The 27,463-nt window shown below is 49.5% G+C and overlaps 2 protein-coding genes across 2 annotated transcripts in view; one reads left to right on the top strand and one right to left on the bottom strand.

Moving 5' to 3' along the window:
• The window catches only part of TBCD (tubulin folding cofactor D), a 142,555-nt gene that overhangs the window by 77,661 nt on the left and 37,431 nt on the right, over positions 1-27,463 (bottom strand). Inside the window, exons 10-13 of the mRNA XM_043464260.1 lie at positions 26,141-26,277; positions 25,457-25,517; positions 24,516-24,590; positions 24,160-24,254 (exon numbers count right to left, since the gene is read on the bottom strand). Coding sequence (XP_043320195.1) covers positions 24,160-24,254; positions 24,516-24,590; positions 25,457-25,517; positions 26,141-26,277 — 368 coding nt within the window. The remainder of the gene's footprint in view (positions 1-24,159; positions 24,255-24,515; positions 24,591-25,456; positions 25,518-26,140; positions 26,278-27,463) is intronic.
• Positions 13,477-16,516, top strand: ZNF750 (zinc finger protein 750). Its single transcript, XM_043464262.1, has 2 exons — positions 13,477-14,953; positions 15,093-16,516. The coding sequence occupies exons 1-2, from the start codon at positions 13,515-13,517 to the stop codon at positions 15,760-15,762; spliced, it is 2,109 nt and encodes a 702-aa protein (XP_043320197.1). The 5' UTR covers positions 13,477-13,514; the 3' UTR covers positions 15,763-16,516.

Raw genomic sequence — 27,463 nt, 5'->3', positions numbered from 1 at the left:
TCTACTATGGTTTATTCGCTTCTCCTCCTGCTCTGTTGATGAGCCAGAAGTCTCTCTTTGGGAGGCCTTTTTGGCCATTGATCCTTGCAGACCTGTGTCTTCTCCCTCACTCATTTCCTGTGCTCCCTTTCACTGTCTCCCCTGCTACTACCCGCGCTCTTTCCTTGGCAGTTTGAGCCTTTCTTCTCCTCCTTACGACGTTAGAAGAAGGATAAGGTAGGGGTTAGCAGCAGTTTCTACAAAGGGCCAGAGCCCAAACAGTGAGATTTTGCAGACCACTGGCTGCTTCCCTTTTCTTTAAAAAAAAAAAAAAGAAGAAGAAAACAATGTTGGGAGAAAGAAAGGAATAACCACTCTTGGCTCCAAGGCCATACAAAAACAGGCCAAGGCCAGCTTGGGCCTGCAGGCCATGGTTTCACAATTCCTGCTTAAGGTTTTAGGTTGCCCTGTAAGTAAGCTGCTAGCTGCATCTGGAGAGGTCTGATATACAACTGTATTACTGTTCATTTCTACCTTTAAAATTTTATTGCAAAATTTCTATTGGGATTTCTTCTTTAACTCCTGTGTTATTTAGAAATCCATAATGACAGAAAGTGTTATGAAAACTCAAAAAAAAAAAAAAAAAAGAAATCCATATATTTTCAAACTAAACACTCATGTCATGCCTTTATCTTTCTGTATCCAACTTTCAATTTCATTGTTTTGTTGGTCAAAGAATGTAGTCTGTACACCAGTGGTTCTTTGAAATTTCTTGAGACTTGTTTTACAGCCTTACTAGTAAACGTGCAGCATTTGTAAACGCTCCCGTGTCCAAGAAAGCATCCCCTCGACCACAGCTGCACAGCCCTACGTGAACCCACACAATCAGGCCTGTCTCCTGCTGTCTAAGTCTTAGATACAAGGCTCCCTGCTATTCCAGTTCATCCCACTATTCTCTTTCATAAATGAACTGTCAGCAATGGAGAGAGACGTGTTCTGAGTTCTCAGGACGACACCAGATTTGTCCATTTATCCCTGGAGCCCTATGATTTCTGCTTCTCACGTCCTCGAGTATAACAGCAACTTGTGTCAGTCACGGATGATGCCAAATGACCAGGCTACCCACATCTGTTCCCTCTGCCTCTGCTACTGGTGTCGGCGGGATCTGGGCATGGGGAGGGGACAGCAAGGACAAGGGGGACCTCTGAGCACGTGCTGCAATGCTCACATCCACCCTCTGGCCTCCCAGCCGTCAACGTGGAGGATGCAGTCACGCTGTTGAAGAGCTGGCACACCTCACCACGGAACTGCCTCTGAGTCTGGATGAGCTGGGGAGGGGTCCTGGAGAAGGGGGAGGAGCCGTGACAGGACGGGGTGAGGGGAGCAGCTATATCACGGTGTCAGCAGACAAGCGTCCACACACACCATCAATGAGAGCACTGCCGCAGGATCTGCCCCAGGAGTGCGTGGCCACTGCCTGACCTCCGCCTCACGTATACCCTTCCCTCAGAGCCAGAAGGGGACGGGATCTTGGCAGAGGGACCCAGCTCAGGCACTGCAGCAGTGTGGTGGTGGCCTGTGGAAAGGAACATTCCAAGACAGGGCTGGAGGAAGAGGGAGCAATCGTTACCTGGGTTCTGGACGAGCCCTCCCCTTCTCACCTGAATGCTTCGGTCCCCAGGGTGACCAGGAAGACTCAGAACAATGTCTGGTGCCCAGGAGGTACTCAATGAAGATTCTCAAATTGCTGTTTTGATTATTATTTCTGGCAAGCATGCCTGGGAGCACCACTTGCCCTACAGCCAAGGGCTGGGGTCTGACACCCAGGCCAACTTGGGACACGTGGCCTTGGGCCTGCTGAGACCCTGCAAGGCCTCCAGGCCACCCAGCCCGAACTCCTGGTGGGAACAAGGACAAGCACAGCTGCCGGCAGTGCCCCGCGCCCTCCACGACCCGGGAAGAGGGGGAGTTTCACGAAGGGTCAAAGCCCCATCTGGGCCGCGTGAACCACCTAGAGGGGGATGAGCCCATGCTGAAGGACACACAGGAAGCCGGCTCCAGGCTGTCCCCCGGGTTCTAGACAAACATCATAACCGGCTGCCTCGAAACAGGTGGAGTGAAAGGCAGTCATGGTAAAATCACACAAGAAAAGCAAACACGTGACGGAGAGTCTTCAGATGCCACCAAAGGACAGAAACCCAACACTCCATATAAAAAGAGAACCTAAAAGAGAACACTGGAGGGGCTTCCCCTGGTGGTCTAGTTGGTTAAGAATCTGCCCGCCAATGCAGCGGACAGTCCCTGTGGGAAGATTCTATATGCCGCAAGGCAACTAAGCCCATACACCCCAACTACTGAGCCGGTGCTATAGAGCCCATCATCACAATGAAGAGTAGTCCTACTACTAGAGAAGCAACTAGAGAAAACCTATGTGCAGCAACAAAGGCACAGCGCAGCCAAAAATAAATACATAAATCTTAAAAAAAAAAAAAAAATAACATTGCAAACGGAGGCCTAGAGTACTAAACATATAAGAAGAGGAATGAAAACCACAGTGAAGGAATCAAGGAAGATTTTAAAAAGAATCAAAACAATGTCTGGAAATTAAAGGAGAAAAGATTCAAGGCATGGGTGGAGCTCTACGGTGGCCTTGGAGGCCAAGCTCAGGAAGTTAGCCAGGCCGGCGGTGCAATGCGACACCACACACAAGAGGGCTGGCATCCGGGCTCAAGCAGAACAAGGGAACGACTGACTACAGGGGCCTGTTCCCCACTGTCTTTAGTCTGTTCACAGCTCTTTTATTGCTACGTTTTCACTGATGTTAATTGTAGCAAGAGACAAAAACAAATCAGTGTGCTAATTTTTTCCTTGGCCTTGTTTGCTTTAACTAAGTGACTTCTACATGCAGTTGTGAACATATCCAGAGACATCAGGTAAAAAGCCCTTTTAAAACACAAATTCAGGGAATTTCCTGGCGGATCAGTGGTCAGGACTCTGCTTCCACAGCAGGGGGCACGTGTTCAGTCTCTGCTTGGGGAACTAAAATCCCACAAGCCACATGGCACAGCCGAAAAAAAAATGTGTTTAATGAATAAACAAACACATACACACACACAAATTCAATAAAAGGAAGCAAGCACCACATCACTTGCCCCGGGAAAAACATAACGAGCCTGATGAGGGACCAGCGAGGACCCTGAAACATCGGCAGATACTGTTGGGCAGACAGAGGGGAAGAAGAGAGGAAAGCTGTGGGAACCCTCGAATCTTGGCCCAAGTTCACAAACCTGAATCAGTCTCCCAGCCAAAGACAAAACAAGCCGGAGCTCATGGTTTCAAGTTTCACTTGAGACACAGAAGCCACAGCCCGGATCACACTGGGCTCGGAGACCCTGCCCAAAGCAGAACCCCTCCTCCCAGCCCGGGCCCCCACGGGGGCTGGCCAGGTGAGGAGGAGCCCTGGGTCCAGCTCAGCTCGGCTGGGCTCCACACCTCCCTGGGGGAAGGCGTCAGCAGGGAGGAGTCCCGGGAGCTGCCGGCACAAAAGCTGCCCACAGGCCACAGACACCGAAACCGGAAGCCCTACGGCCACCGTCCGGGAGCACAGGACACAGCACGGCCGGGCTGGGAAGCGGCCGGCGCGCGCCCCTCCAAAACACAGAGCAGCTCCAGTCCCACAGACGTCCCAACAGTGGCCTTTACTGGGATCACAAGCAAATTAAAAGTCAAGTAATGCATTACACATCTCAGACTTCAAGTTACAAACGAAGCCCTCCACTTACTCATCAAAGGAAGGTAAACGTCCAACAATGAAACTTTCCCTGGACACTCCCACATCCCCTGGCCTGCCTCACTGGACAGCCAAATAAACTCTACTTTCATTTCTATTTTTCAACTATTTGATAAGCAAAAGATCAACTGATACCCTCAGGATTTTTTTTTTTTTTTTTTTTAAATGAGACACCAAGTACCTCACCGGACAAAGACAATCACAGTTCCAGCGCCCACCTCTGCCAGCATGTGCCCCATGCTCCCCACACTTGGTCTCATAGGCCCAGCTCTCACATGTTGACAGGGGAGGACCCTGAAGCCCTGGTGGGCGCAAGTCCAGCCCCTGCACACACAACACTCAGCTCAAGCGAGGTGGATCAGTCCTGGGCCTCCTGCAGGAGTCTGAGAATGTGTCTGTTCTGATCCCCTGGACTGGTTCTCCAACCAATGAACAAAGGCCTAGTGAGCACATGTGCATGAACATAAGACACCATGAAAGACCTTAGGCCGGGGCTCCAAAGCCCACAAGTTGCAACTACTGATGCCTGTGCACCTAGAGTCTGTGCTCCGCAACAACAGTGCACCAAGGTCCGCCCCCACTTGCCAAACTAAAGAAAGCGGCACGTGCCAACAACGAAAGCCTAGCACAGCCAGTGAGTAAAAAAGAACACATGCTCTTCTCTAGGAACTTAATGAACGAATTAATGTTTACTGTCCTTTACAACAACCAAAATTTGAGAAAATGAAATTATGCTTAGGGTTTTCTGTAGAGTTTTCATTTCCTTTTCCTTTCCTCTGGATGCCATATCCCAAAGGAGCACTAACAACTGAAAGTAAAACTAACTGGTATTTACTTGTAAGGTCGAAAGTATAAATGATCTGCTTCCTTCATCAAAAATGTTTTGTTCTGTGACACATACCATTCCCACCGTACAAACACAATTTGGTGGGATACTGTAATTAACCCATCAGGTTCCAAAAAAATCCAGGAGTAGAGGCCTCCAGGGCACCTTCTACACATAGGAAAGCTGAGGCCCAGGTCAGACAACTACTCTAAGCCATAGGAGGATGAAAGAATGGAGTCAAGACTCAAATGTCTTGGTAGCAGCCACAGAGTACAAGTCCCTGATTCAACTCACAGACATGGCATCCCTCCCCCGGGGCAACCTTTTCACTGCCTAGAGGACTCTGCTCTGCTGTCCTTGAGGCTGGGTGACCTTGGCCAAGTTACTTACCCTCTCTGTGCTGCCTGACTGCAAATCAGGCTCCTGAAGTTCCCATTTCAAAGAGTTACTGCAGTTATTAAATGGATTAATAGAGACAGAATGTTTACTCAGCACAGGGCCTTACATCTAATAAACACTCAACCTGCTCCACCAAGAGAGTAAACTCTGGTGATGATAAGCAGGTGAAGGAGGGATCACAATGAAAAAAGAAAAGCTTTGTGGAAGAAAGGGAGACTGCAGAAGGAATAGCACCACCTGTCAAAAGCCATCATTAAAATTCCCAGAGAAATAAGAGAAGCCTACTGCAATTACTACCTAAGAATAAGATACTAAGAAAGGAACACTCAGAGAACATGCATGAACTCATGGAAAGCAAAAATCCTAATATCAGGATAGAAGGGTCAGAAAAGAAAGCTAAAGAAAGTGAGAACGCTGAGAAGAGAGAAAAGAGCCTACAGGAGAGAAGCAATGGCATGTGAAGAATCAGGAATCACCATTTACACAAAATTTTACAACAGGTAAAACTAATCTATAATGGAAGAAAATCCAGCCAGCAACTGCTTCCGAGTAGTGATCATAGTGCTCTACTTCCCAACTGAAGGCATGCCCAAGACTCAGGGAAGGGTACTCATCACATGTGAATGGGACCTGTGCGCTCATCACATGTGAATTCTACCTTCAAAAGAAGTATTAATAGTTAACAACACGCCTGCTGAACACATCTGTCTTTGAAATGCAACAAATGCTTGAGATGGATCGACATGTGGAAAAGAGGAGGGAATGCAGAATACCCTGAGTGGTAGGGCAGAGAAAACGCTCACTGCAGAACCAGTGCTGAGAGTCTGAGCATTCACTTATGTGAATTATGTGACTCATCTGTATGTCTGAAATTTTTCATACTAAAATCTTGCAGGGAAAGAGTCAGGGATGAGAATCACATCAAACTTTTCAGAAGCAGCACTGAAAGCCAGATCAATGGAAAACACTTTCAAAACACTGACAGTAAATACTTTCTGGCCTAGGATTCTATACCTAGCCAAACTATCAACTAGATAGAAGGGCAGAAAAAAAGACACTTCCAATCATTCAGGGTCTCAAAGATTTGCCTCTCTTGCATTCTTTCTAAGGAGCCTACTAAAGGGCTGTGCTTCACTTATACTCAAACGAAGGATCAACCCAAGAGAGAAGACAATGTGAGATCCAGGAAGCCTGGCTTCCAACTCAGGAAAGAGGCAGAGGGAATCTCAGATGACAGGGAAGGCAGGCGTGGAGGTAGAGGCGTTAAAGAGCTACATTCTCACTCCCTATAAAGACAACAGACCACACCCAAAAGTGGGAACAGTGAAGGGGGGTGGGGGGAACAAAACAAGCAACAGAATAATGTTATTTGTAATCAAGGAGGTAAATTTCCAAAATCATCAGCTAAGAAAAGGTCCAAGTGGGGCTCCTGGCAGGGGGGATGGGAGGGGAGCAGCCAGTGACACGCTCCCACTGAGAGGCTGGGGCCCCTCCCCTCCTTCAAACCCAAGAGAGCCAAGTGTGATCCTGTGGTGCTTTCTACTCTGAGTCCCACACAGAATAAGACTGACCGGCCATCCTGGAGAGGCCTCTGGACGAAAACAAAGCGAGGAGGAGGGATCAGCTGCTCCCCCAGGACATGAGGCAGCTGAGTGCCCACTAATGCCACAGCACACAAGGCTGGCCTGGAGCAAGCTAGACTCTTGACCAGAAAAATCTTGAGATCATAAAAATGGAAGTTTTTTAAGACACCTGTTTTGGGTGGCTTGTCATCAGCAAGAGCTGAGGGGAGCAGCAGGAACCACTGTTATTCTGTGGTAAGACAGAACTATTTTTCTTACTCTCTAAATTATGTGGATGTCTAATTGGATGAAAGTAACTAAAAGACCTTTTTTTCAATTCAACATGAAGGTAATAAAGCCAAGTAAAATCTTAAGCCTAAAAAGAAAAAACTAAAACAGCATCTGGGCTGGTAGGCCCACCCTGGCACCCACACACACGCCATGCACACCCATCTCCCCATCCCCACACCTGCACCACATGCAGCCTCCCCGAGAGAAGGGAGGCAGCCAGAGACTCGACAGCAAGCAGTTGAAGGGGTGTGGGGGGTGCCCTGGATCACAAACTAAGCGTCTTAATCATCTGAAGAGAAAAAAAGGGGGACCAAGGAAAGGCATGGAGGCCATTCCCAGCAGCAGCACACAGCCATGCAGCAGGGCAGCCTTACTCAGGGCTGGTCCTGGGCGTGCACCGGCAGGTTGCCGCGGCAGCCCAGGCGGCCCCCCTCCGGCTCTCCAGGAGGACCCGGGCAGGTCTCCCAGTCCCCGGGGTGGAGGGTGACAAAGGTTCCGTCAAACCCTCACGGGGAGGACACCGGGGCTGTCGGCATCCGTTAGAAGAGATGCATTTCAGGCTAAATGTCAGCATTGGCTGCCGCCGCCTGCACACACCACAGCTCCCCTGGGAGGCCTCTACCCTCACCTCGAATGTGTGCAACCCCCAAGTTCACAAAGAGCCAGGCGGCACTACCATGGCACTCAGGAAACCTGGGCAGGGAGCTGCCGTGAGGCATGGAGGTGGCGCTGGCTGGCCGGCTTGGTGGGTGCAAACACTTGAATCGTAGCTGCGGGCGGGAGGAATATCAGGTGCATCTCTACGCCCCGAGGGCTCGACTCCTACATTAAATCCCTCCCACTGGAACAGCCGGCTCCAGTTTCAGCGAGAGCAAGCGTGAGAACAGGTCCTGCTCTGGCCCGGCAGCCACAGCTTCTACCTCTCCACCTCTGGTAAGTACCTACTATTTGTACCTACTATTTCTTCTCAAACGCGAGTTTTCTTTGAAAACTCCTCTCAGATATATTTTAAAACTATCTGCTCAGTGAATCACCTGCCCAGAGTCTCTCTGCCCTGCTCTTTTCTCTACGGATTACTCAGGACCCAGCAGGTGCACTGCTGGAAAGGAGACCATTATTACAAAACTTTTAATAAGGCTTACACTTTATTCTAAGAGTATAAATGAGTTTATTTGGATGTGAAGTTCTCGTTTCTACCATAAAATTCAACAACTTTAAACCCAAACTCAATTTGATGTTATGCTTATCTGTTCTTCACCTTAAAAAATTAACAATTAAAAGGACCACATATATAGATAGTTGCAGATCTTAATTTATAATTTAATTTTACAACCTTTTAGATTAAAAAAATGATTAACACTGGGAGTCACTGGGGAAGGGACCTGGGGAGCAGAGGTGGGAGTGAGATTTTATTTTTACTGCTTTTTGAATTCCAAACTCTGTGAATGTATTCTCTCCCCAAAAATTTTAAATTAAAAATTAAAGAGGAAAAAAAATTCAAACCTTCTGGAGTTTAAAGTAAGTGCAGTTTTGACATAAGCTTACCAAGAAAACAAAAAACATCTAACTAAAGAGGATCTCTGTACATACAAAAAGGGAATTTTCTTAACTCTTAAAAAAGTTTCTCATAAATTTGCATGAAAACAATTACTGACCAAATTATTGGTCAGACTGGCCAACATCAGACTTAATGTAATGAAAACCTGTCTATTTGTTATCCTGATTTTTATTTTGTATTAGCCAAATCCTTCCAATGCTTTAACCTGGTGCTTTAAGGTGAGGAGGCGGGCAGTTTGGGGCTCTGGCTCTAGGGAGATGGCCCGAACGTTAAAGTTGCGCGTTCACTGCTGAACACTGTCTGTAATCCAGGGTCTTTGGCTGAAACCAGAAAAGAGCCCCTGGTTGTCTTCCTGGATCCATTTCTCCAAACTATATTCCAGAAAACTATCTTTTACCCTAGGTCATGGTTGCCCTGATGTTTATCCTTCATTTTAAAGAACTGAAAGTCTGGAAGGGAGTGGTGGTTAATCACTGGAAAAGCTCAATTGGGAGTAAAACTCACAAATCTCGTTCTTGCGACACCCCAGTGGGTAGGCGACAATGGCGTGTCCTTGAGTTATGCAATAATGCCACATCACAATATCGTAATTATAGCATGCCCTTCAGAACGCGCTACCTGGCGAGGCTCCCTGCCAGGCAGCTGGACACCACCGGGGAGGGTGGAAGATTCTTCCAGTGCAGAGGTTAGTACGCATGACATGCATAGCTACCCGGCACGTCACAGCAATGCCCCATAAAGTTAAGCTGTAATTACCTCTATTGTGTCCTATCAAAGTTCAAAAAACATCTTTCTCTTGCCTGTTTTTCGGAGTTCAGACTCTCTAGAAAATTGTTAAACATACCGGCCACTCACTATCACCCTAACGACTGGCAACTATGGAGACACTTGTCCACACTTAGGAGGCTGCTGAGAGACACGCACTGGCACCTCAGTGCTTCCGAAACAGGCAGACAAAGCCCCATGGACACGAAACCACAGGCGGCTCAGAGCGCCCTATGGACAGCACCACCCAGCTGCCCGGGCCTGTGGGAGGGGACGCCGCAGCCGGCTCCCCGGTCCTCAGGAGGGACACAGGCAGGGGTGGCGGCACGGGAAGGGTCACGGGAGGGTGTTCTGAAACAGAGTGGGCTCGGGCCAGGGGCCACGGCATCCCTGCGGCCCTCCCTACCCACGCCCCTCAGGGTGGGACCCGACTCGGCTGAGGGCATAGCTGAGGGCAGACCTCGCACCAACAGCTGCTCGCAGACAGGAAGGCAGGTGGGGACCCCCTCCCGCGTTCAAGGACAGCACCCTGACCTGACATGCAGGGCTCCCCACGCCTCCTGCTGACCCAGTGATAGGTGTGAGAAGGGTAAAAGACGCTGTCCCACAAATAACCTTCTAGGACTAGGCTAACATCTGCGTTTTCAACTAACATGCTAACGCTGCAGTTCTCCCAGGAAAGCCAAACCGAGGGCCCTGCTTTGTTAACCTCTCCCTGTGTGGCCACCCCCACCAGCCCCCAGACTGTACCAGCTTTCCCAGGACAAGGACCATGAAACACCAATCTTATCACCTTCAGAAAAAACCTCACCTCTGATGTTAATCTAAACTTCCTATTTACAAACTTAAATTCTGGATTATATTGTTTTGGCAACAACACCCTTTCTTTCCCCATCCCCACCCCGCTGCCAGCCTGCACCAGGTCTGGCAGATATAAACTGACCAGAGATGGGCAAACCCTGTTTCTGTGGCTGGCCAGAATGACGAGGTCCTGGGCACTCAGCTTTAGCTTCTCACCCTGTAAACCTCACCTGGGCAGGAGAAAACCCACGGACTGACATCATCTTCCTAGAGGCTGTCCCCTTTGGAAGCTTACAGAAGCCTCAATCTTAACCCATTTACTTCTCTGACATGATTGCATTTTTATAACCCAGTGAACTAGCTCGTCTCCATCGGCGTCTGCAGCAGCTGCACTCCCTTGTTTTAATTAGTGAATTGTGCAACCCTGGAGAGGTCAGTTTACTCAAAGCTACTAAAACTGCTGCCCCTGTGACTCCATCCAGGCTCACCTTCCAACAGTTGCGCCCCGGAATACTCTCACCTCCCAGAATACTGGCACAAAGGAAAGCATCCCCTGAGAACCTGTTCACTGTCCTCGTAAGCTAGCTGACCAAGAACAAAAGGTTCAGACCGAAACTGCGGGCACAGTATCATCTGACTGAAAAGAAGTACATATTAACATAAGAGCAATTAATTCCCAAACTATTGAGTAATGCTGTGAAAACTTACATACAACCGATCTCCTATAAACCTTTGAGGAAACTTAACCAAAGTGAGCTTATTTTATATTTTGGCCTCAAAGTATGAGCAATATCAAACAATACTGCTTTTAAAGCTGACACCATCGTCATCTTAAAACCGAGGGATTTTCGGCTGGTTTGGGCTCGCGGGTCCGGGGTGGTGCAGCAGGTGTGTGTCTGTGTTCACTCCTGGTACCACCAGGACTCTCGGGGCTCACACTTGATAAAACGTTTTGCAACTGTCATCATTTTGATCACCGTGCTTCCAGCTAGTGATGAAATCATCAGTTTTCAGATCTCTGCCATAACATATCCTATACAATCATGGGAACCTGACTTGCAGAGGTTCTCACGCCTTCAGAATCAGGGAGCATAATGGGACGTGCCAGCACAGGTTGCCCTGACTTATCAGGCTGGCCCCGAGCTGGCTGGAATCGCTTCCTGACGGGAGGCAGGAAATCATGCTTTTATAGCCCAGGGCACACCTGCCCCACAAGGTATGGACTGAACTCGTAAACTATTTCACATTTTCCCTTAATAAAAGGGAAATTAGGAAGACGCAAAGCTGTGACCACATGTTTAACCCGAACTGGGCTTTCACACTGTGCGTAGTTCCCGCAATCGTTCCCAGTGGGAGAGGAGGAAGGCGGGCGAGAGTCAGGCACCAGGTGCCGCTGGGCTGGCCGCTGCCCACCTGGTACCCTACCAATGAACACCCCCAAAGAGGGCCTGCAGACCCCGCCTCTCCAATTCGGGGGCAGCCAAAAATCTCACTTCTCGTCCAAACTATGCACCCGAGCAACCCTGCTCTGCAGAAACTCTCCCCACGACAGAAGACAGCAGGCCACCCAAACCACTTCTCAGAAACATGTCTTCGAGGGGATGGGGCAAAAAAACAGGTTAACAGAGGCAGCTTGTTGGGAGGAGAGTGGTTCTTTGTGTTTTTGAGAAATATGAACATAATGAGCAGAGGAACCAGTCTGCTGAGAGTAAGATCAGAGTTGTTTGTTTTTTTTTTTTTTTAAAGAAGATATCCAAGTGAAATTAAAATCCCACTCCCTCCCCACTTAAGCCCTCCTCTCGCAAACTACCCATTACCTCATCTCCAATGTGTGAGACGGTAGCTACGTTTTATTCTGTGAAAACAAGTCTCTTAGATTTCCCATGCATATTTCTCTATTTTTAAAGGGCTGCTTTCCAACTCAGTGTTTTAACCAACCCAATGTCTAGAAGGTGATGCTTTATACAAGCAATTTCACAAGGCTCAGAACTAACCATATTTACTCATTCCTTAAAACAAAACTGCAGTTGCAAGTTATTTCCTTTATAAGTTTATTTTTTAAAGTGTTTAAAAATATTGAGAAGCTAAGTCCTTTCGACATTCTTTTATGCAAATTAAAGTGCCGGCCTCGATTCCTCACCACCACCGCCCCCAGCCCTCCCCACCCACAGGCTTTCTCTAAGACACAGTCACCCCATGGGCTGATCCTGGACAGGCAGCCGCGCCCGCCCTGCCGAGATCCTCCCAGACCTCACGTCTTTTGTTCTCAGCTTCAGTTTATGAGGCAGAGTGAGAGCCCAGGGGTGTGCAGAGCAGCCTCTGAAGGAAATTCAGGAAATTAAGCTTGAGGGGTGGGCAGGGACAGGAGGACTCTGGGGAAGAAATCTGGAGGCCCCTTCTACAGGTTAAAGGCTGGGCTGAGTTCCACCCAGAATCCAATCATTTCTAAAATTAGGCACCACTCACTCTGGTTTCCTCTTGCCAGGAGGGCTGTTAAGCTTTTCTGCCTTCTGGTAAGGCCAGAACAGGCAGGGACGGGCTACTGTCCGAGGTGGGCAGTGGAAGGCGAAAGCACATGAGGACAACTGCTTACTCACAGGCTCATCGCATCTTAATATCATTCAAATCGTGCTCGCCTCGGCAGCACATATAATAATAATATCATTCAAATCAACATAAACACAGAACGTTTGTATGCAGGCCAACACAAACACTACTCAGAAAGCTGACTTTTCATTTGTGAATGTAGAAGCAGGCGGGGGGTTGCACGGGAGGGTATGTCGCATTTTTACTTGTTCTTCACTTTTAAATATTCCTTCGTAGAACAGAACACTGTGATTAAATAGGGCAGATGGGCTGAATGTTACAATCACACTCACCTTGTCCTCACGCACAAGTGTGAATGTCACAGGCACGCGTGAGCCCAGGCCTTCTCAGGTCACATTAGAGCTCGGCACTCGGTCCAGGTGACGGGACTCAGTCCAGAAACCTCAGGCACACAGACGGGGGCGGGATCTCAACAGTCACTCGGTCAGCTGGTGCACAACCTTCCTGACAAATGAGGCCTCAGATCACAGGTTAAAGGTTCCCAAGACCCAAAGAGTTACAGGTATTCTCTGAAACTCCACTAAACCCTCCGGCAACCACACTCCCCCTACGGTAACAGAGAACACTGCAGGGGTGGCACCTGGGGCATTGCGGAGGGGCGGCTGATGCCCGTCTCATACCCGCCCCTACTTCAGCAGTTACATCACCTGCAGGGGCCTTTGCTTATCCTCCTCCATGAGCCAGGGAGCTCAGGCTGGTTCTTCGTTAGCCTGTTAGCCAGCATCCTGACACTAAGGCTCTGCTCCTCCATTTCAGCTCCTGGTCCCCAAATGAGCGAGACTTCCCTGGTCACACCCACAGCCCGTGAAGCCGGCTTCAAGTAGAAGCGCTTAGAAAGGAAAGCAAAGGAGAAGTGGTGACCTGCTTCCTTAAAAACCACCAAGGCTGAACTACGCAGGAGCCAGCGGGGCTCAGACGCCAAATCACAAAACGAAAATGAGCCTTCTCAAAGAGCGAAAACCAAAAAAGCCACATTACATCCCCAGGCCCCCAGGAAAGCCATTCAAGTACAAGTGTTTCCAGTGTCCCTTTACTTGCAATGAAAAGTCACATCTTTTCAACCACATGAAATACGGTCTTTGTAAAAACTCCATCACTTTAGTGTCCGAGCAAGATCGCGTTCCCAAGTGCTCCAAACCAAACTCTTCGGACCCTAAGCAAACCAATCAGCCCGACCCTGTGGTGAAGCCCACCTCTTCCAAGCCCGTCCCAAGCGGGCTCTCACACCTGGATGCCAAGCTCCAACACGGCCTCGCCAAGGACGACATCAAGGAAAACCTGGACCTGCACACACGCGTGCCCCACAGGTGCCTCGGACAGAAGCCCGCTCCCAACAAGGAAGCAGCGCCCCCAAGCCCAGCCCCAGAAGCTGCCGTGGGTACCCAGCCTGTTCTGGAAGGAGCTGTCCGGCCTTCAGCATTCGTTCCGGTGGGGGAGCACAGACTCAAAGGGCAGGAGCTCACAGAGGCTCCAGAAGCACTGGCCCTGACCCACCCCCCTGCCAAAGCCGCCTCCTTCCACACCAAGTCTGCCTTCCACGCCCCTGGCTACCCCTGGAGAGCTGGCTCACCTTTCCTCACACCTGAGTTTCCACATAAAATCCCATCCACAAAGGGCTTTGGCGCTGCTTCCCCGTATGTGCACCCCAGCATCACGGAGTACCCGCCTCATTTTTACACGGAGCACGGACTGGCCACCATCTACTCACCTTACCTACTAGCAGGGAACTCACCCGAGTGTGACAGCCCCCTGCTGTCTGTCTACGGGGCCCAAGACCAAAGACACTTCCTGCCTCACCCAGGGCCCATCCCTAAGCACCTGAACCCGGCTCCATCCACATACGACCATTACAGATTCTTCCAGCAGTATCACTCCAGCCTGCCAATTCCTTACGGATTTTACAGACCCGAGTCTGCGTTCTCCTCCTATGGCCTCAGACTCCCACCCGTGGCTGGCATTTCACGGGACCAAAGCTCACATCTACTGGAAGAAGCTGCCCTGGGTTACCAGGCCTTGAGTCCCTCCAAGTTAAACTCTTCCAACTCCCACAAAAAACACACAGAGTTGGAGAAGGAGAGTCCAACTCCCGAGGCTAAAGAACCTTCCAAAGATGGGCAGAGGGACACGGAAGGGACCAAAATGAGCCCACGCGCAGGCAGCGCGGCCACAGGCTCCCCGGGAAGGCCAAGTCCCACCAACTTCACACAGACAAGCCAGCCATGCGCTGGGGTGTGCAGCCTCTCAGATGCGCCCGCCCCCGGTGCCCCAGGAAGGATCCAACCACCAGAACAGGGCCTCGCAGCCTTCAAGCCCATCAAGAACACAGACCACCCACATTCCCAGGCCCCAGAAAACAGAGCGGCGTCCCCGAAAAGGTAAGCGAGTCCATTTTCCAAACCTCTGAAGTAATGTTTCTGGTTGTGCTCAGTCAGAGGGGACGGCACTTGCCCAAACTCCCCATGGGCAGGGTCCCTTAGCAAGGTCCCTGTGACGCCCTCTCTGTGTCTCTTCCAGCCTCGAGGCCTCGAACACAGACGCTCCAACTCAGCTGGGGAGCCTGGAGGCCTCCCCCTCCAGCCCGGAGGACAGCTCCAGGGTGGCCCCGCTGAACCTCTCCACGAAGCCAGAGGCTGAGCCGGCCGCCACGCACAGCCCTGCCTACGGAGAATTTGCCGAGCCGCAGGATGCGCCGCTCAACCTCTCAGTGAAGGACCCCTGCAACGCCCTGACCTCAAGGCCCTCTGTGTGCAGCCCCCCACGAGGGGCCGAGCCCGCGGCTGCCCCCACCCCCTCTCCAACTCAGCAGAGGGAACCTGCAAGCTCTGGGGACAGGCCTGACCCCAGCTCTGTGGAGGCCCCAGTGCCCAGCCCCCCTGGGAAGGCCCAGGAAATACGTGCAGCTGACAGCGATGAGCAGAAGCAGACGGCGGCCGTGGCCCTCTGCCAACTGGCAGCCTGCAGCCCGGTGAATGTCGAGCCCGCGGCCCAGGAGCCCACCTGCCGGCCAGACGCACCCAGCCCCAGGGCTCCAGGGAGCCAGGAGGTTCAGTGCGACCTCAGACCCAAAGGGCAAAAGAGGACGAGCCCCAGGGAGGCGGGGAAGGGCCAGCAGGGATCCAAGAAGGCAAAGCCCAGTGATACAGCCAGAGTGTTCACACTCCGGAAGAGAACTCGGGTGTCTTAGAGCCGCTCCTGGGCAGCCGGAGCTGCAGCCACAAGCACGACTTGCAATGTAGGCGAGATAGCAGCAAACCCCCACCTGGCCCACACTTTTCTCATCTGGTCAATTTTTACAACTCAGTTGTCTTCTTCACAAAATAGGGAAAAAAAAAATTTAAGATAAAGCTGCAACTCAACCAAGTTTTGTAAATATTAAGCATAAACGTTAAAAGGTGCTTCTACTTCTGGCTGTAAAATATTTGAATGACTCACACTTTAGGACCTGATGCAAAATGTCAAATGAAATGCATAGGACTGAAAGGTAACTTTTAGGTGTTAGCATCTTAGAGGAACTCTCTTTAAAAATACTTATTTTTAATTGTTTTTCTATTATGTCTACTACGTGTTTCAAAGTAAAGAACAATTACTAGGGGGAAAAAATGCCAGGAAAAGACATTTCCGGTACTAGCATTAAAGTGCTATGTGTAAAAACGCTGTTTGTTATGACTGAATTACAGACAGCAAGAGGCTATTTATACAAGTAATTTATTTCCACTGGGAAGAATACATTGCTGGGGAAGCCACTCTCAACGTGCTCTGTCTTCACTACATTACAGTGAATCTTCTGACTCATTCGGCCTGGTTTTCCACTTCCTAAAATGATGTATATGTTGCTAATTCTCCAATAAACTCATAAGTAAAATTCGAGGTTACGTAAAAAGAAGGTAAGCATAAATGCTGTGTTATATTTTACCACAATAAATAAACTCATTGAAAAAGAACTGAGGCAGCAGCAATTAAAACTGAGGGTGAGGATACCTTAGTGTGTGTGAGGGTGCATGCGTGTGTCTGCTATCCACCAGCGGTCATCAAGCCTGGGTGAGTGCATGTGCCTGGGGTACCTTTGAAGACCAAACATCCAGGGCCTCAGTTTCCTAAGCTGCTGCCTAAAAAGCCATAGGGCCCCCCACCCTTCACAAGGGCCATTCCCCACTGTTCAGAAGGTGCCTCTCAAAAACACAATGTGTGGGCACAGGGGGTCAAGAAAGGGCCTGGAAACGGCGGGATGGAGCTGAGCTGACTGGACTGAGTGAGCGCTCTCTCCACAAGATGAGATGTTTCAACTCAACTTTGACCAAAATAGGAGCAGTCCCAACAGAGCCAGCCAATAAGAACAAGCACTGCTAAAGCTAACACCTGCTGTTCCCAGTGACATGCACGTATAACAAGGCTTCTCAGTGCTTACAGCCAAAAATTTAAAAGCTTTAAATAAAAAGTTGCCTTGTTCTAGATATAAGCACTATTCACCGGAAGATTGTTTAGTCACTAAGTCGTGCCCGATTCTTGCGAACTCATGGACTGTAGCCCGCCAGGCTCCTCTGTCCAGGGATTTCCCAGGCAAGAATACAGGAGTGGGTTGCCATTTACTTCTCCAGGAGATCTATCCAACCCAGCGATCAAATCCGCATCTCCTGTACTGGCAGGAGGATTCATACCACAGAAAGACAGCCTGAACTAAAAATCCATCTGGTTAATAGTTGCATTTCAATAAGATATTATTTTCAGTTGTTTTGATCAAGATTATACTGATAACTAATTCTGTAAAAACTCAATCTAGAAAACTTCTTAACAATTAGTATCTTTTGGCAAAACAAAATGTGAAGAGCTGATGTCTGCCTTCACAGACATCCTCGTGCTGAAGACACCTGACAGAGAGATCAACAGAAGATTCTCAAGCACAGAAACATGTTACACTAGGAAAAAATCCTCTGGGAAAAGTAAATGAAAATACAAGTTCAAGGAGATGAAGGATAAAGTCCCTGCATTTCAGATGGAGTATGGTGTATTCCAAGGCATCATGATGCCTGGATCCCACCAGACACATCCCAGGCAGTGATGCAGTAGCTTTGTGTTAAAATGACAGTATTCAGGGGACTTCCCTGGTGGTCCAGTAGTTAAGACTCTGCTCCAGATGCAGGAGTCCTGGGTTCAATCTCTGGATCAGGGAACTAGATCCCACATGCTGGAACTAAAACCCGGTACAGCCAAACAAATAGTTTTTACAAGGTATTTTTTTTTAAATGACAAGGACTTCCCTAAGGGTCCAGGGGTTAAGACTCCACCTGCCCATGAAGAACACACGGGTTTGATCCCTGGTCTGGGAACAGCCCATGTGCTGCGGGGCAACTAAACCTGTCACAACTACTAAGCCTGCTTTCTAGAGCCCACACACTGCAACTACTGAAGCCCATGAGCCCTACAGCCCGTGCTCCGTGATAAGAGAAGCCACCACAATGAGAAGTCCATGTGTCGCAATGACAGAGAAGCCCCCGCCTGCCACAACTAGAGAAAGTTCACGGGCAGCAATGAAGGCCCAGTGCTGCAATAAATAAATAAAATAAAAATAATTTTTAAAATCCTGCTTATTAAAAAAAAAGTGACGCTATTCAGTATGGCAAACAACCTGCCTTCCAGCAAGTTAAATTTATATAAAACCACTGATACCAACTCATATACTCCAATACTTCAGCTACCTGATACGAAAAGCCAACTCATTGGGAAAGACCCTGACGGTGGGAAAGATTGAGGGCAGGAGGAGAAGGGGATGACAGAGGATGAGATGGTTGGATGGCATCACTGACTCAATGGACATGAGTCTGAGCAAGCTCCGGGAGATAGTGAAGGACAGGAAAGCCTGGCGTGCTACAGTCCATGGGGTCTCAGAGAGTCAGACACAGCTTAGCGACTGAACACCACCAACCCACAACAGGGATGTAGAGCTGGTCTGGACTTGGATTCCTTTGAGGTAAATAGGAAGCCACTGTTACATATTGCCGCTGTTACAAATTGTTATGAATCATCAAGGATGGCCTTTGAGTCCCTGCCCCACACCACCAATCCAAAACATGTGTTGTCATGACCAGAAACCAACGCACACATGCACAGCCCTCACTGGCAAGCCTGGGCTCTCGTGTTTCTGTATACCAGTATGCTTTGACAGAGACCAAAAACAGGGTACCCCTGCCTTCCAGCAAGTCCACACCCTGCAAGCAGCAAAGCGGAGCATCAGAAGCTGTTCCAGGCTTGGGGCCCAAAGCCTCAGGCCCTAGAGATAAGCTCTCACCTCGCGCCTTACAGGCAAGAACATAAAACTTCTGTTTGGGGGCCCAAAGATTCTAAGCTCACCCAAGAATGTCCACCACCATCTTTAACGACAACAAGAAAAAACGGAGACAGTTGACGAAGGTGCCGAGTCCTGCAACCACACAAGCCGGGGAGCCCCAGCGCTGCCTGCAGATGTTCACGGTGGAGCCACACGTGCCTGCAGACCCATGAAACTCACCCGCCTGAGGGAATTCCTCCAAAAGGTCACCTGCACACATACAGCCACAGAAACCGTGCCGGCTCTCTGCAACTACCTCTACAAGCACAGTGGGGTCTTAGATCTCAGCAACAACAGCAAAAAAAATTGTCTTGCTGATTTATCAATGACAGTACCTTTCTTCATTCACATATAACCCAACTCCAGAGCTGTCTCTAACCTTCATGTATAAAAAGCGGTAAATCCTCAAAAACTTTAATACAGAATTACCATGTGACCCAGCAATTTCACTCTTAAGACATATACCTAAAAGAAATGAAAACCGGGATTCAAACAGATATAGGCACCCAATGTTCATGGAAGCAGTATTCAAAACAGTAAAAAGACAGAAATAACCCAAATATCTACTGACAGATGAACACATAAATAACAGGTCGTCCATACACAGAGGACTATTACTTAGCCATAAAAAGGAATGAGACTTTGGCATGAGCTACAAAATGAATTTAACCTTGAAATCCTAAGTGAAGTAAGTATGACACAAAGGACAATCTTGCACAATTCCACTTATATGAGGTCCCCAGAGCAGTAAACTCACAGAGGCAGATAGATTTGTGGGTATCAGAGGCTGAGGGGAGGGGAAGGTAGGGGGAGTTAGTGTTTAAGGGGACATGGTTTCTGTTTGGGAACATAAAAAAATTTGGAAATAGTTGGTGATGATAATGGTTATACAACACTGTAAATGTAGTTAATGCCACTGAATTTTACACTTAAAAATAGTTAATATGGCAAGTTCTATGTCATATATAGTTGGATGGCATCACCGACTCAATGGAGATGAGTCTGGGTAAACTCCGGGAGTTGGTGACGGACAGGGAGGCCTGGCGTGCTGCAGTCCATGGGGTCGCAAAGAGTCGGACGAGCCTGAGCGACTGAACTGAACTGATGCCATATATATTCTAAAATGTTTTTGAAAGTCGGTAATGTAACAAACCAAAGCCACTGAATCAGACACTTATAATAGGTAAACTGTATGTTACGTGAACTACACATGCTGGTAAAGCTGAAAATAACTTCTAAAAAGGGTCCTTGTATTCACAGTGAAGAAACAAAAGTCCTGACAACCTGCTTTGTAACAGTCTTACCAGCAGTCCACAGCCATCTACTTCTACCCCTGGTTTAATCTTCGACCAAAGTGCCCCCACTCCCAAGACAGGGAGAGGAGTATGAAATAAAGTACGCACAGACTTGCACTCAAGGAGAAAAACATTTTAATACAGAAAAACACAACCCCTACTCCACACACTAAGCCAGAGATGTCTCGGTATGGCCAGCACTTTTCTTACAGGCTGGAATGTCCAAGAGTTCAAGATTGTACAAAGGTTAAAAATCAGGAGAATGGGAAAGTTCTAGGAGAGGTCAGGCGCAGAGGAGAAGGAAAGCCAGGCACACAGGCCCATGGAGAGGGAGCAGTAGGAGACGAGAGAGGTTGGCACTCTGCACGAGGGCTGTGGCCAAGGCAGGACTCGCCCACAGGCGCAGGCTGACCCCAGGCCCCACGGCCACTCCAACAAGGAAGTAGAGCAGCAGCCACGCCGTGCAGCCCATCCCAGGGAATCGAGAATGTGTCTGAGGCTGACTTTGGCTTGAGGATCCCCACTCCCCCAGAAGCCCTTCCTGAGACCACAAGGCCCTCCAGGACGCCGCCACCCACACCCCAGCCCTGCAGGTCTTGGGGTCGGAAGGTGGCTCTGCCAGCCTTCCCAACATTTCCTAATGAAGTAACTTGCACACTTAATCCTGTCTTGGTGTCCACATGTTCTCAGAGGACCCAGAGTAACACTGGAATGCTCTTCAGATGCTGGTTTTTGGATGATGTCACAGAATATGGCCGTAGGGAGCTCCATGAATTGGTCCCTCCACCAAGGAAACCAGTAAGCTGGTAAAAACAGAATCTAGCTTTTCAGCACTCTGGAATCTAATAAAAAAAACCTCCATCAACCAACAGGGTGCTTAGTGAACAAAGAGGCTACTAAATTTCAGCATCTAAGAAACCTCTGTTAGGTCACTGGTTATAGACTAAAACAACAGAAAAGAGACCTCAGTGACCAAACAACAAGGAATACAGTCACTGCAAAAAAAAAAAAAAGAGTCTGGGAAAAAGTCACTAAATAAAGAGATGACTAAACCATCTTCAACAGCAAGAGCAGCAAACCTCTGACCAGGGAGAACGCGATTTCTAGAGTTACCACATCATATGTCAGAATGCCCAGTTTTCAACAAAAAAGTAACAAGGCACACAGAGAAACAAAAAACTATGGTACATTCACAGTGGAAAAAAAACAGAAATTGACAGAAACCACCTCTGAGGAAGGCCAGACGGCGTTTTACAAGACATAGACTCTGAATCAATTATCTCAAATATGCTCCAAGAGCTAAAGGAAACACAAGAACAATGTCCGTACAAACATGGAGTCTCAATAAAGAGACAGGCTGTAAAAGAGGCCACAAAGAAATTCTAGAACTGAAAATACAGCAAATGACATGAAAAATTCAGCTGAGTTAGGAGAACAACTACAGGTTTGAGCAGATAGAAGGAAGGACCAGAGAACTTGAAGACAGGGCAATTCAAACTGCCCAGTCTGAGGAGCAGGAGAAAGGATTAAAGAGAGGTGAAGGGTGTTAGACCCGTCACCTCTGGAGCCTGCTCCAGGACAAGACTGTAGTTGCCTGCACAACCCCTCGGAGGCAGGAGACAGCGCAGCTCCACAAGCCACCAGCCACACGAAACGTCTGCGGAGAGGCCTGGCTCGCCAGGAGGCGGCCAGCACCTAAGATCACAGGCCAACTCATCACAGGTGACGTCTCACAGTTTTCTGGCCCCATCTTGACACTTTTCATCTACAATACATTCGTCTACAACAATACATTTCATCCACCACTATACGTTCTCACTCTGGCTGCTTGCGGCTGGTGGAGGCTGCTGACATCATGACATATGACAGACATACACTGTGCCAGCCGGTCTCAGGAATAAGAAGCAGTGAGGGTTCTGGTCTCCTTCAAGTTAAAATGGAATGAGCACCACAGAGGCAGAGACTTCCTCTTGACCATGACACCCTCGCACACACACACTCACATGTCTATTTTCACAAATAAATGTGTAAGTCACTGAGGACAGAACAAGAGTAAATAAAAGTACAGCAGTACATCTCCGTGGCCTTGGGGTAGGCAATGACTTCTTAGATATGAAACCAGCAGCACAGGCAACAAAAGAGAAAACTGGTAAGTTAATCAAAACTTACAACTTCAGTGCATCAAACCCCATCAGCAAAGTGACAAGACAACCACAGAGGAGACAGAATATCCACAAATCATGTATCTGATAAAAGGCTTATATCCATAAGAATTCAAAACAATAGAAAGACAAACAGCCCAATTTTTTTTAGATTAACAAAGTACTTGGACATATCCAGTGAACATATCCAAATGGTCAATAAGCACATGAAAAGATGCTCAACAGAGTTAGCTGAGATGCAAATCAAAACCACAGTAAGATACCACTTTACACCCACTAGGATGGCTATTTAAAAAAAAAAAAAAAACAGAAACAAGAGTTGGAGGGGATGTGGTGAAACTGGAACCCTCATACGCAGCTGGTAGGAATGTAAAGTGGTGGTGCATGGTACAACCATTTTGGAAAAGTTTGTAGTTCCTCAAAAAGTTGAAGACAGGTTTAGCGTTGATCCAGCAACTCTACTCCTAGGTCTACGCCTAGTGATCTGAGTAAGAGAACTCAAATCAGAAAACTTGTACAGAAGTGTTCAGGGCAGCATTATCCACAGTAGCCCAAGGTGAAAATCCAAATGTCCATCAACTATGACAGGATTAATAAACATGTAGCCATACTATGGAATATTATTCAGCCACAAAAAGGAATGAAGTACTACTGCTACACGGTACAACAGGGGTGAACATTAAAAACATTACACTAAGTGAAAGAGGTCAAGGCCAAAGACCACTACTGCAGATCCCGTTTATATGAAGTGGCCAGAAAAGGCAGTTACGGAGACAGAAAGAGATCAGAGGCTGCCTGGGACTGGGGGTGTTAAGGGAAAATGGGGAATGACTTCTCCTGAGTATAGGGTTTCTTTGAGGAACAATGAGATTAGACTCAGATGCTGGTGGTTGCACAACTCTGTAAATATACTAAAAACTACTGAATTGAACTCTTTAAATGGGTGAACTTTATATTAATATAAACTATATCTCAGTAAAGCTGCTACAAAAATAAGCTGAAAGAGCCCATAGAAATCAACGGTCTAGACACTCTGCATGTGCCTCACAACGCCGAGCACACAGCCAGCACCTGCGACAACCCCACTGCTTGGCTGCTGCTGAGCAGCACCTTCTCTGCACAGACGTCCCTGCTCTGGACAGAAGCCATCCCCAGGGCGCATGGCATCTGTGGAGACACACTCCAGCAAAGGGCCCTCTTCATCCCTCCCAGGAATCCGTCCCTTCCATCCACAGAGGCACTGCTGTTCCCAGGGACATCCTCACCCACTACAGACAAGCCTCTTGTGGCCTTGGTCCCAGGCTGCACCTCCATGCGGCTGGGTCCAAGAGGCAGGACATGTGAGCCTCAAAATCAGTGGTCTGTCTGCACCTGCCGCGCTGTCCCCCTGCTCAGGCCCACTGCAAGCTCCCTCCCCATCCCCTCACTGGCGTGAACTTGCTCCCAGGAACCATGATGTCACTGCAGGAGAAGAACCATGGCCATGCACACATTCTTAATGGGCAACAGCACCCCCACGAGGGTGAAACTGGTTCTGGGGGACAAGACAATCCCAGACATCACAAGAGCTCACGCACAACCCTCCAAATTGGGACCGACAGGATACTGAAACTGCACAGAAGGGAGAAGAGACTCTGGGACTCAAAAAGGCCTACGTGAGAAAGAAGGCTGAGGACACAGGTCTAGAAGGCTCTCTCCTGCAACACTCACGATGCGCGCATCACGCCACGGAGTGGGCCAAGCCAGGAGGGGGCTGGATGAAGCACCACAAGGTGCACACACAAACTGGGCTTCACACTCACCGTCTGAGAGCCGGGAAGGGAGCAGCAGGCCGCGTCTGCCCAGTTCCGCCAGCGCCAGACACCCGCCATGCCAGGCACTGTCCGTCTCCTGGAAACTGAAAATATAAGAGAGCATGAGACCCCAGAACCATGCCAGCTTGTCCCCCCAGGACCCAGAGCACACGTCCACCCGCTGGGGTGAAAGCATCACTAAAACTCTTAGTAAGTTTGTAAAGTATCAGTCAGCTAACGAGATAAAGTACTCCAAACCAACTGGAGACGACAGCCATGTTCAGATCTCCGGAGAGAGAGTCAAAGTCCTGGGTCAGCATCACATGCCCCAGAAACACGCCTGCCTCTGTGATCTCCCCACACACCTGAAACAGTCCAACACCGACCCAGTCACGTCATCTGCCAGCTCTTTGGGCAGTCTTCCAGCCATCCTACCGATTCTGAAAAGGAAAAGCAACGTCAGCATCTGTCAGCATCATCAACCCATCGAGGGCCCATGCTATACTAGGAGCATCCCGAGAGATTGTCCTTCCCTCCAGAGAGGGCAAAGTGGCTGAGTCTGCTCCACAAAAGCCACCTGCCCCATCAGGGGGCCATCACACTGACATGAACACAGGACAGGTATCTAGGGGACCCAGGCAAAGGGCACACATTTGTCTCAGTCAAGGCTCCCAGCTCAGGCCACCAAGGTCTGACCAGCAGGCTGTCCCACCCTCATGCTGGATGCCGACTGGGCTGGCTCCCGTAAGGTCACCTGCCTGGGTTTGTCCCGGCCAGCAGCATCCCAGGAAGACTCACCCTCCCAGCCCATCACACTCCAAGCAGACAGGACTCTGGGCTTCAGAGTCACCCAAAAGCCTCCATGTGAGCCCCTTTCCCTGGCACCTGCTACATGAATTAGTTGGCACAGAAACCCAGAACTCTGGGGGGAGGGCCCACCAGCACTTCCATCCATTCTACTTTTTTCCGTAACATTTCCTTTGTACTCTGTCCCCATGTCCCTCTGGACCCGTGATGAGGACGTGGACGAGTAAGAAAAGGAACACCTGAAGGTTAAAAAAAGGCAAATGTGGCTCACTGCAGCCAAAAAGGCAAGAAAATGAAGGAGCCGCTGACCAACCTCAGCAATGTTCTTGAAAATTAAGACATAAAGCAATAAATATAAATTAGGGGGGGAAAAGTCTACCTTTTAAAACTCTCAGAGCTGTTCACAGCTCTCAAATTCCACAAGAAGTTCCTCATGATTAAGAAGACCCAGCAGACCCGTGAGTAAGCTGCCAGCCCCCGGCCCAAATCGGGCACCTACCCTTTGGCTGCAGACCACCGCACGATCGTGTCCTTGTCCTTCAGCCCAACCAGCAGCTGCTCTGAAATAACACAGAAGGCCAGTCTGTGAGCCACATGGAAGCACCTGGAATTTGAGCTGAGCTCTCAGTTCCCAGCTTTAAGGTACCCACCCTGCACGTCACTCAAAACAGTACCATAAAGGGAATCACAGGAAGAACCTTAATTCTAATCATAAGAAAAGGACATTTCCTCCTGTGTGTTTTCAAGTCATCATTTAAGACCAACTTCTGCCATAGCTCCTAAAAAGTATATCCGCCCATCCTAACAGGCACTGGGCAGAGAGCACCAGTGAGGGAGGCTGCCCAGAGAAAAAAAGTGTCTACTGGAGGCTGCAGAGAGCAGTTCTCCTGGGGACCGGGTCTTGGCAACGGTCAGCCACTAGAAGAGGCTGCCCAGGGGCCTCCTGAGCATGATGGGCCTTGCAAGCCGCTCAGCGGAGGCCCTGCTGAGGAGCAGAGACAGCACAGGCAGGACAGAGCCCGTGGAGGTGCACACAGGTGCACTCTGACCACAGCACTCCAGGGCCGCGTAAGAGGGCGAGGGGGACGGCAGGCGCAGGAATCCCAGCCTCTCCTCCTGCCCTGCAGAGACCAGAGGTCGAACTGGGTGCCCTGCAAGGGGAGATGAGGCGGCCCGCACTCACCGATCACACTCTCCACCTCCTCGGGGATGTCATCCTCTCCGTCGCTGTCGGGGGTCTCAGCCTGTGTCATGGGCTCTCTGGGATTCTGGATGGAATGCTGTAAGCTCTCGGCCAAGGAGCGGCAGCCCCGCTGGTACCTGCAAGGAGCAAACGAACCTCAAGACCCACTGGGACACCGTGGAGCTAGAAAATCCTGACTGAACCAGCAAGTTATGGGCAGCATCACTGTGAAAATTCCATGTGCTTTCCAGGGACGGGACGGACAGGAAGGAAAGTGAGTAATAACGGTCGCCAGCATGGACTGTCATGGAAAGACGACCACCTCATCTGAGCTTCAGAACACAGATTCACCCTCTAGAGGACTCAGAAACCCTCACGTGTTAGAAAGCTTTCTTAGCAGAAAAGCAGATGATAAAGTGTGACAATAAGAATATGAGCAACAGAGATGGCAGAAAAGGCAAGTTCGAACCCACTGGCCTGGGCCCTATTTCCATAGGCTCCGCCTCCAGGTCCCACCTGACTGTAGTCCCACCCCCGCCCCTGGGCCAGACACTGCCTTCCGCACCCCAGGGGCCACAGCTGGTCCCTCCAGCTCCCACAGAGCCCACCTCCTGAACGGCTCTCACTACTTCCTGCCTACCACACCCCCCTCCTCCACCGACTGAGGTCACCAGCATTATCTCCCACGGCGCCGTGAAGGGTCCCACAGCACAGGCCAGCTCAGCTGTCTGACTGCACAGTCCCTGAACGTCTGGTTGCCTCAGTTCCCCTGTCTGTAAAATGAGGCCGGGTGGGAGGATGCGCACGGAGCACTCAGACCAAACACCTGTGCAGAGCGAGGCCCACAAACCCCGCCTCCCTTCCTGGAAGCCAGGCAGGCACGCTTGGGCCTGACTCTGGGGCAGCTCCATCTCAGGACAGGGCCTGGGGCATAAACGGTGACAGGCTGAGTTACAGCATGACTAGGGGCCGCCGCCTAAGGCCAAGTCCGGTAAGAGATAACTGGGGCTTTGGAGATAGAGGCAACCTGGACATTGTTAGCTGTGGCCTTGAGGCCTCAGATTCCGTGGGGCAGTTTCCAAGATGGAAGGTCAATCAACCACCAATGGCCAGTGACGGAACCAACCCTGACTATGCAACGAAGCTTCCATTAAAACCTAAAAGGAGTGGGTCAAGAGAGGCTCCAGGCTGATGAACAGGGTGGTGCACTCAGAGGGCATGGAAGCCCTGACTATTCCTAAGCCTTTTGCAACAAACCAATAATCTTGTAAATAAAATATTTCTGAGTTCTATGAGCAACCCTGGCAAATTATCAAACCCAAC

The sequence above is a fragment of the Cervus canadensis genome, chromosome 1, assembly GCF_019320065.1.
Source record: "Cervus canadensis isolate Bull #8, Minnesota chromosome 1, ASM1932006v1, whole genome shotgun sequence".
Lineage (NCBI taxonomy): Eukaryota > Metazoa > Chordata > Mammalia > Artiodactyla > Cervidae > Cervus > Cervus canadensis.
The sequence above is the reverse complement of the archived record's forward strand: the minus strand, read 5'-3'. Positions and strand labels throughout refer to the sequence as shown.

Coding starts and splice junctions, on each gene's coding strand:
- ZNF750 (XM_043464262.1), top strand. CDS start 13,515: ATGAGCCTTCTCAAAGAGCGAAAACCAAAAAAGCCACATTACATCCCC. Junction 14,954..15,092: donor AGAGCGGCGTCCCCGAAAAG/GTAAGCGAGTCC, acceptor TGTCTCTTCCAG/CCTCGAGGCCTCGAACACAG.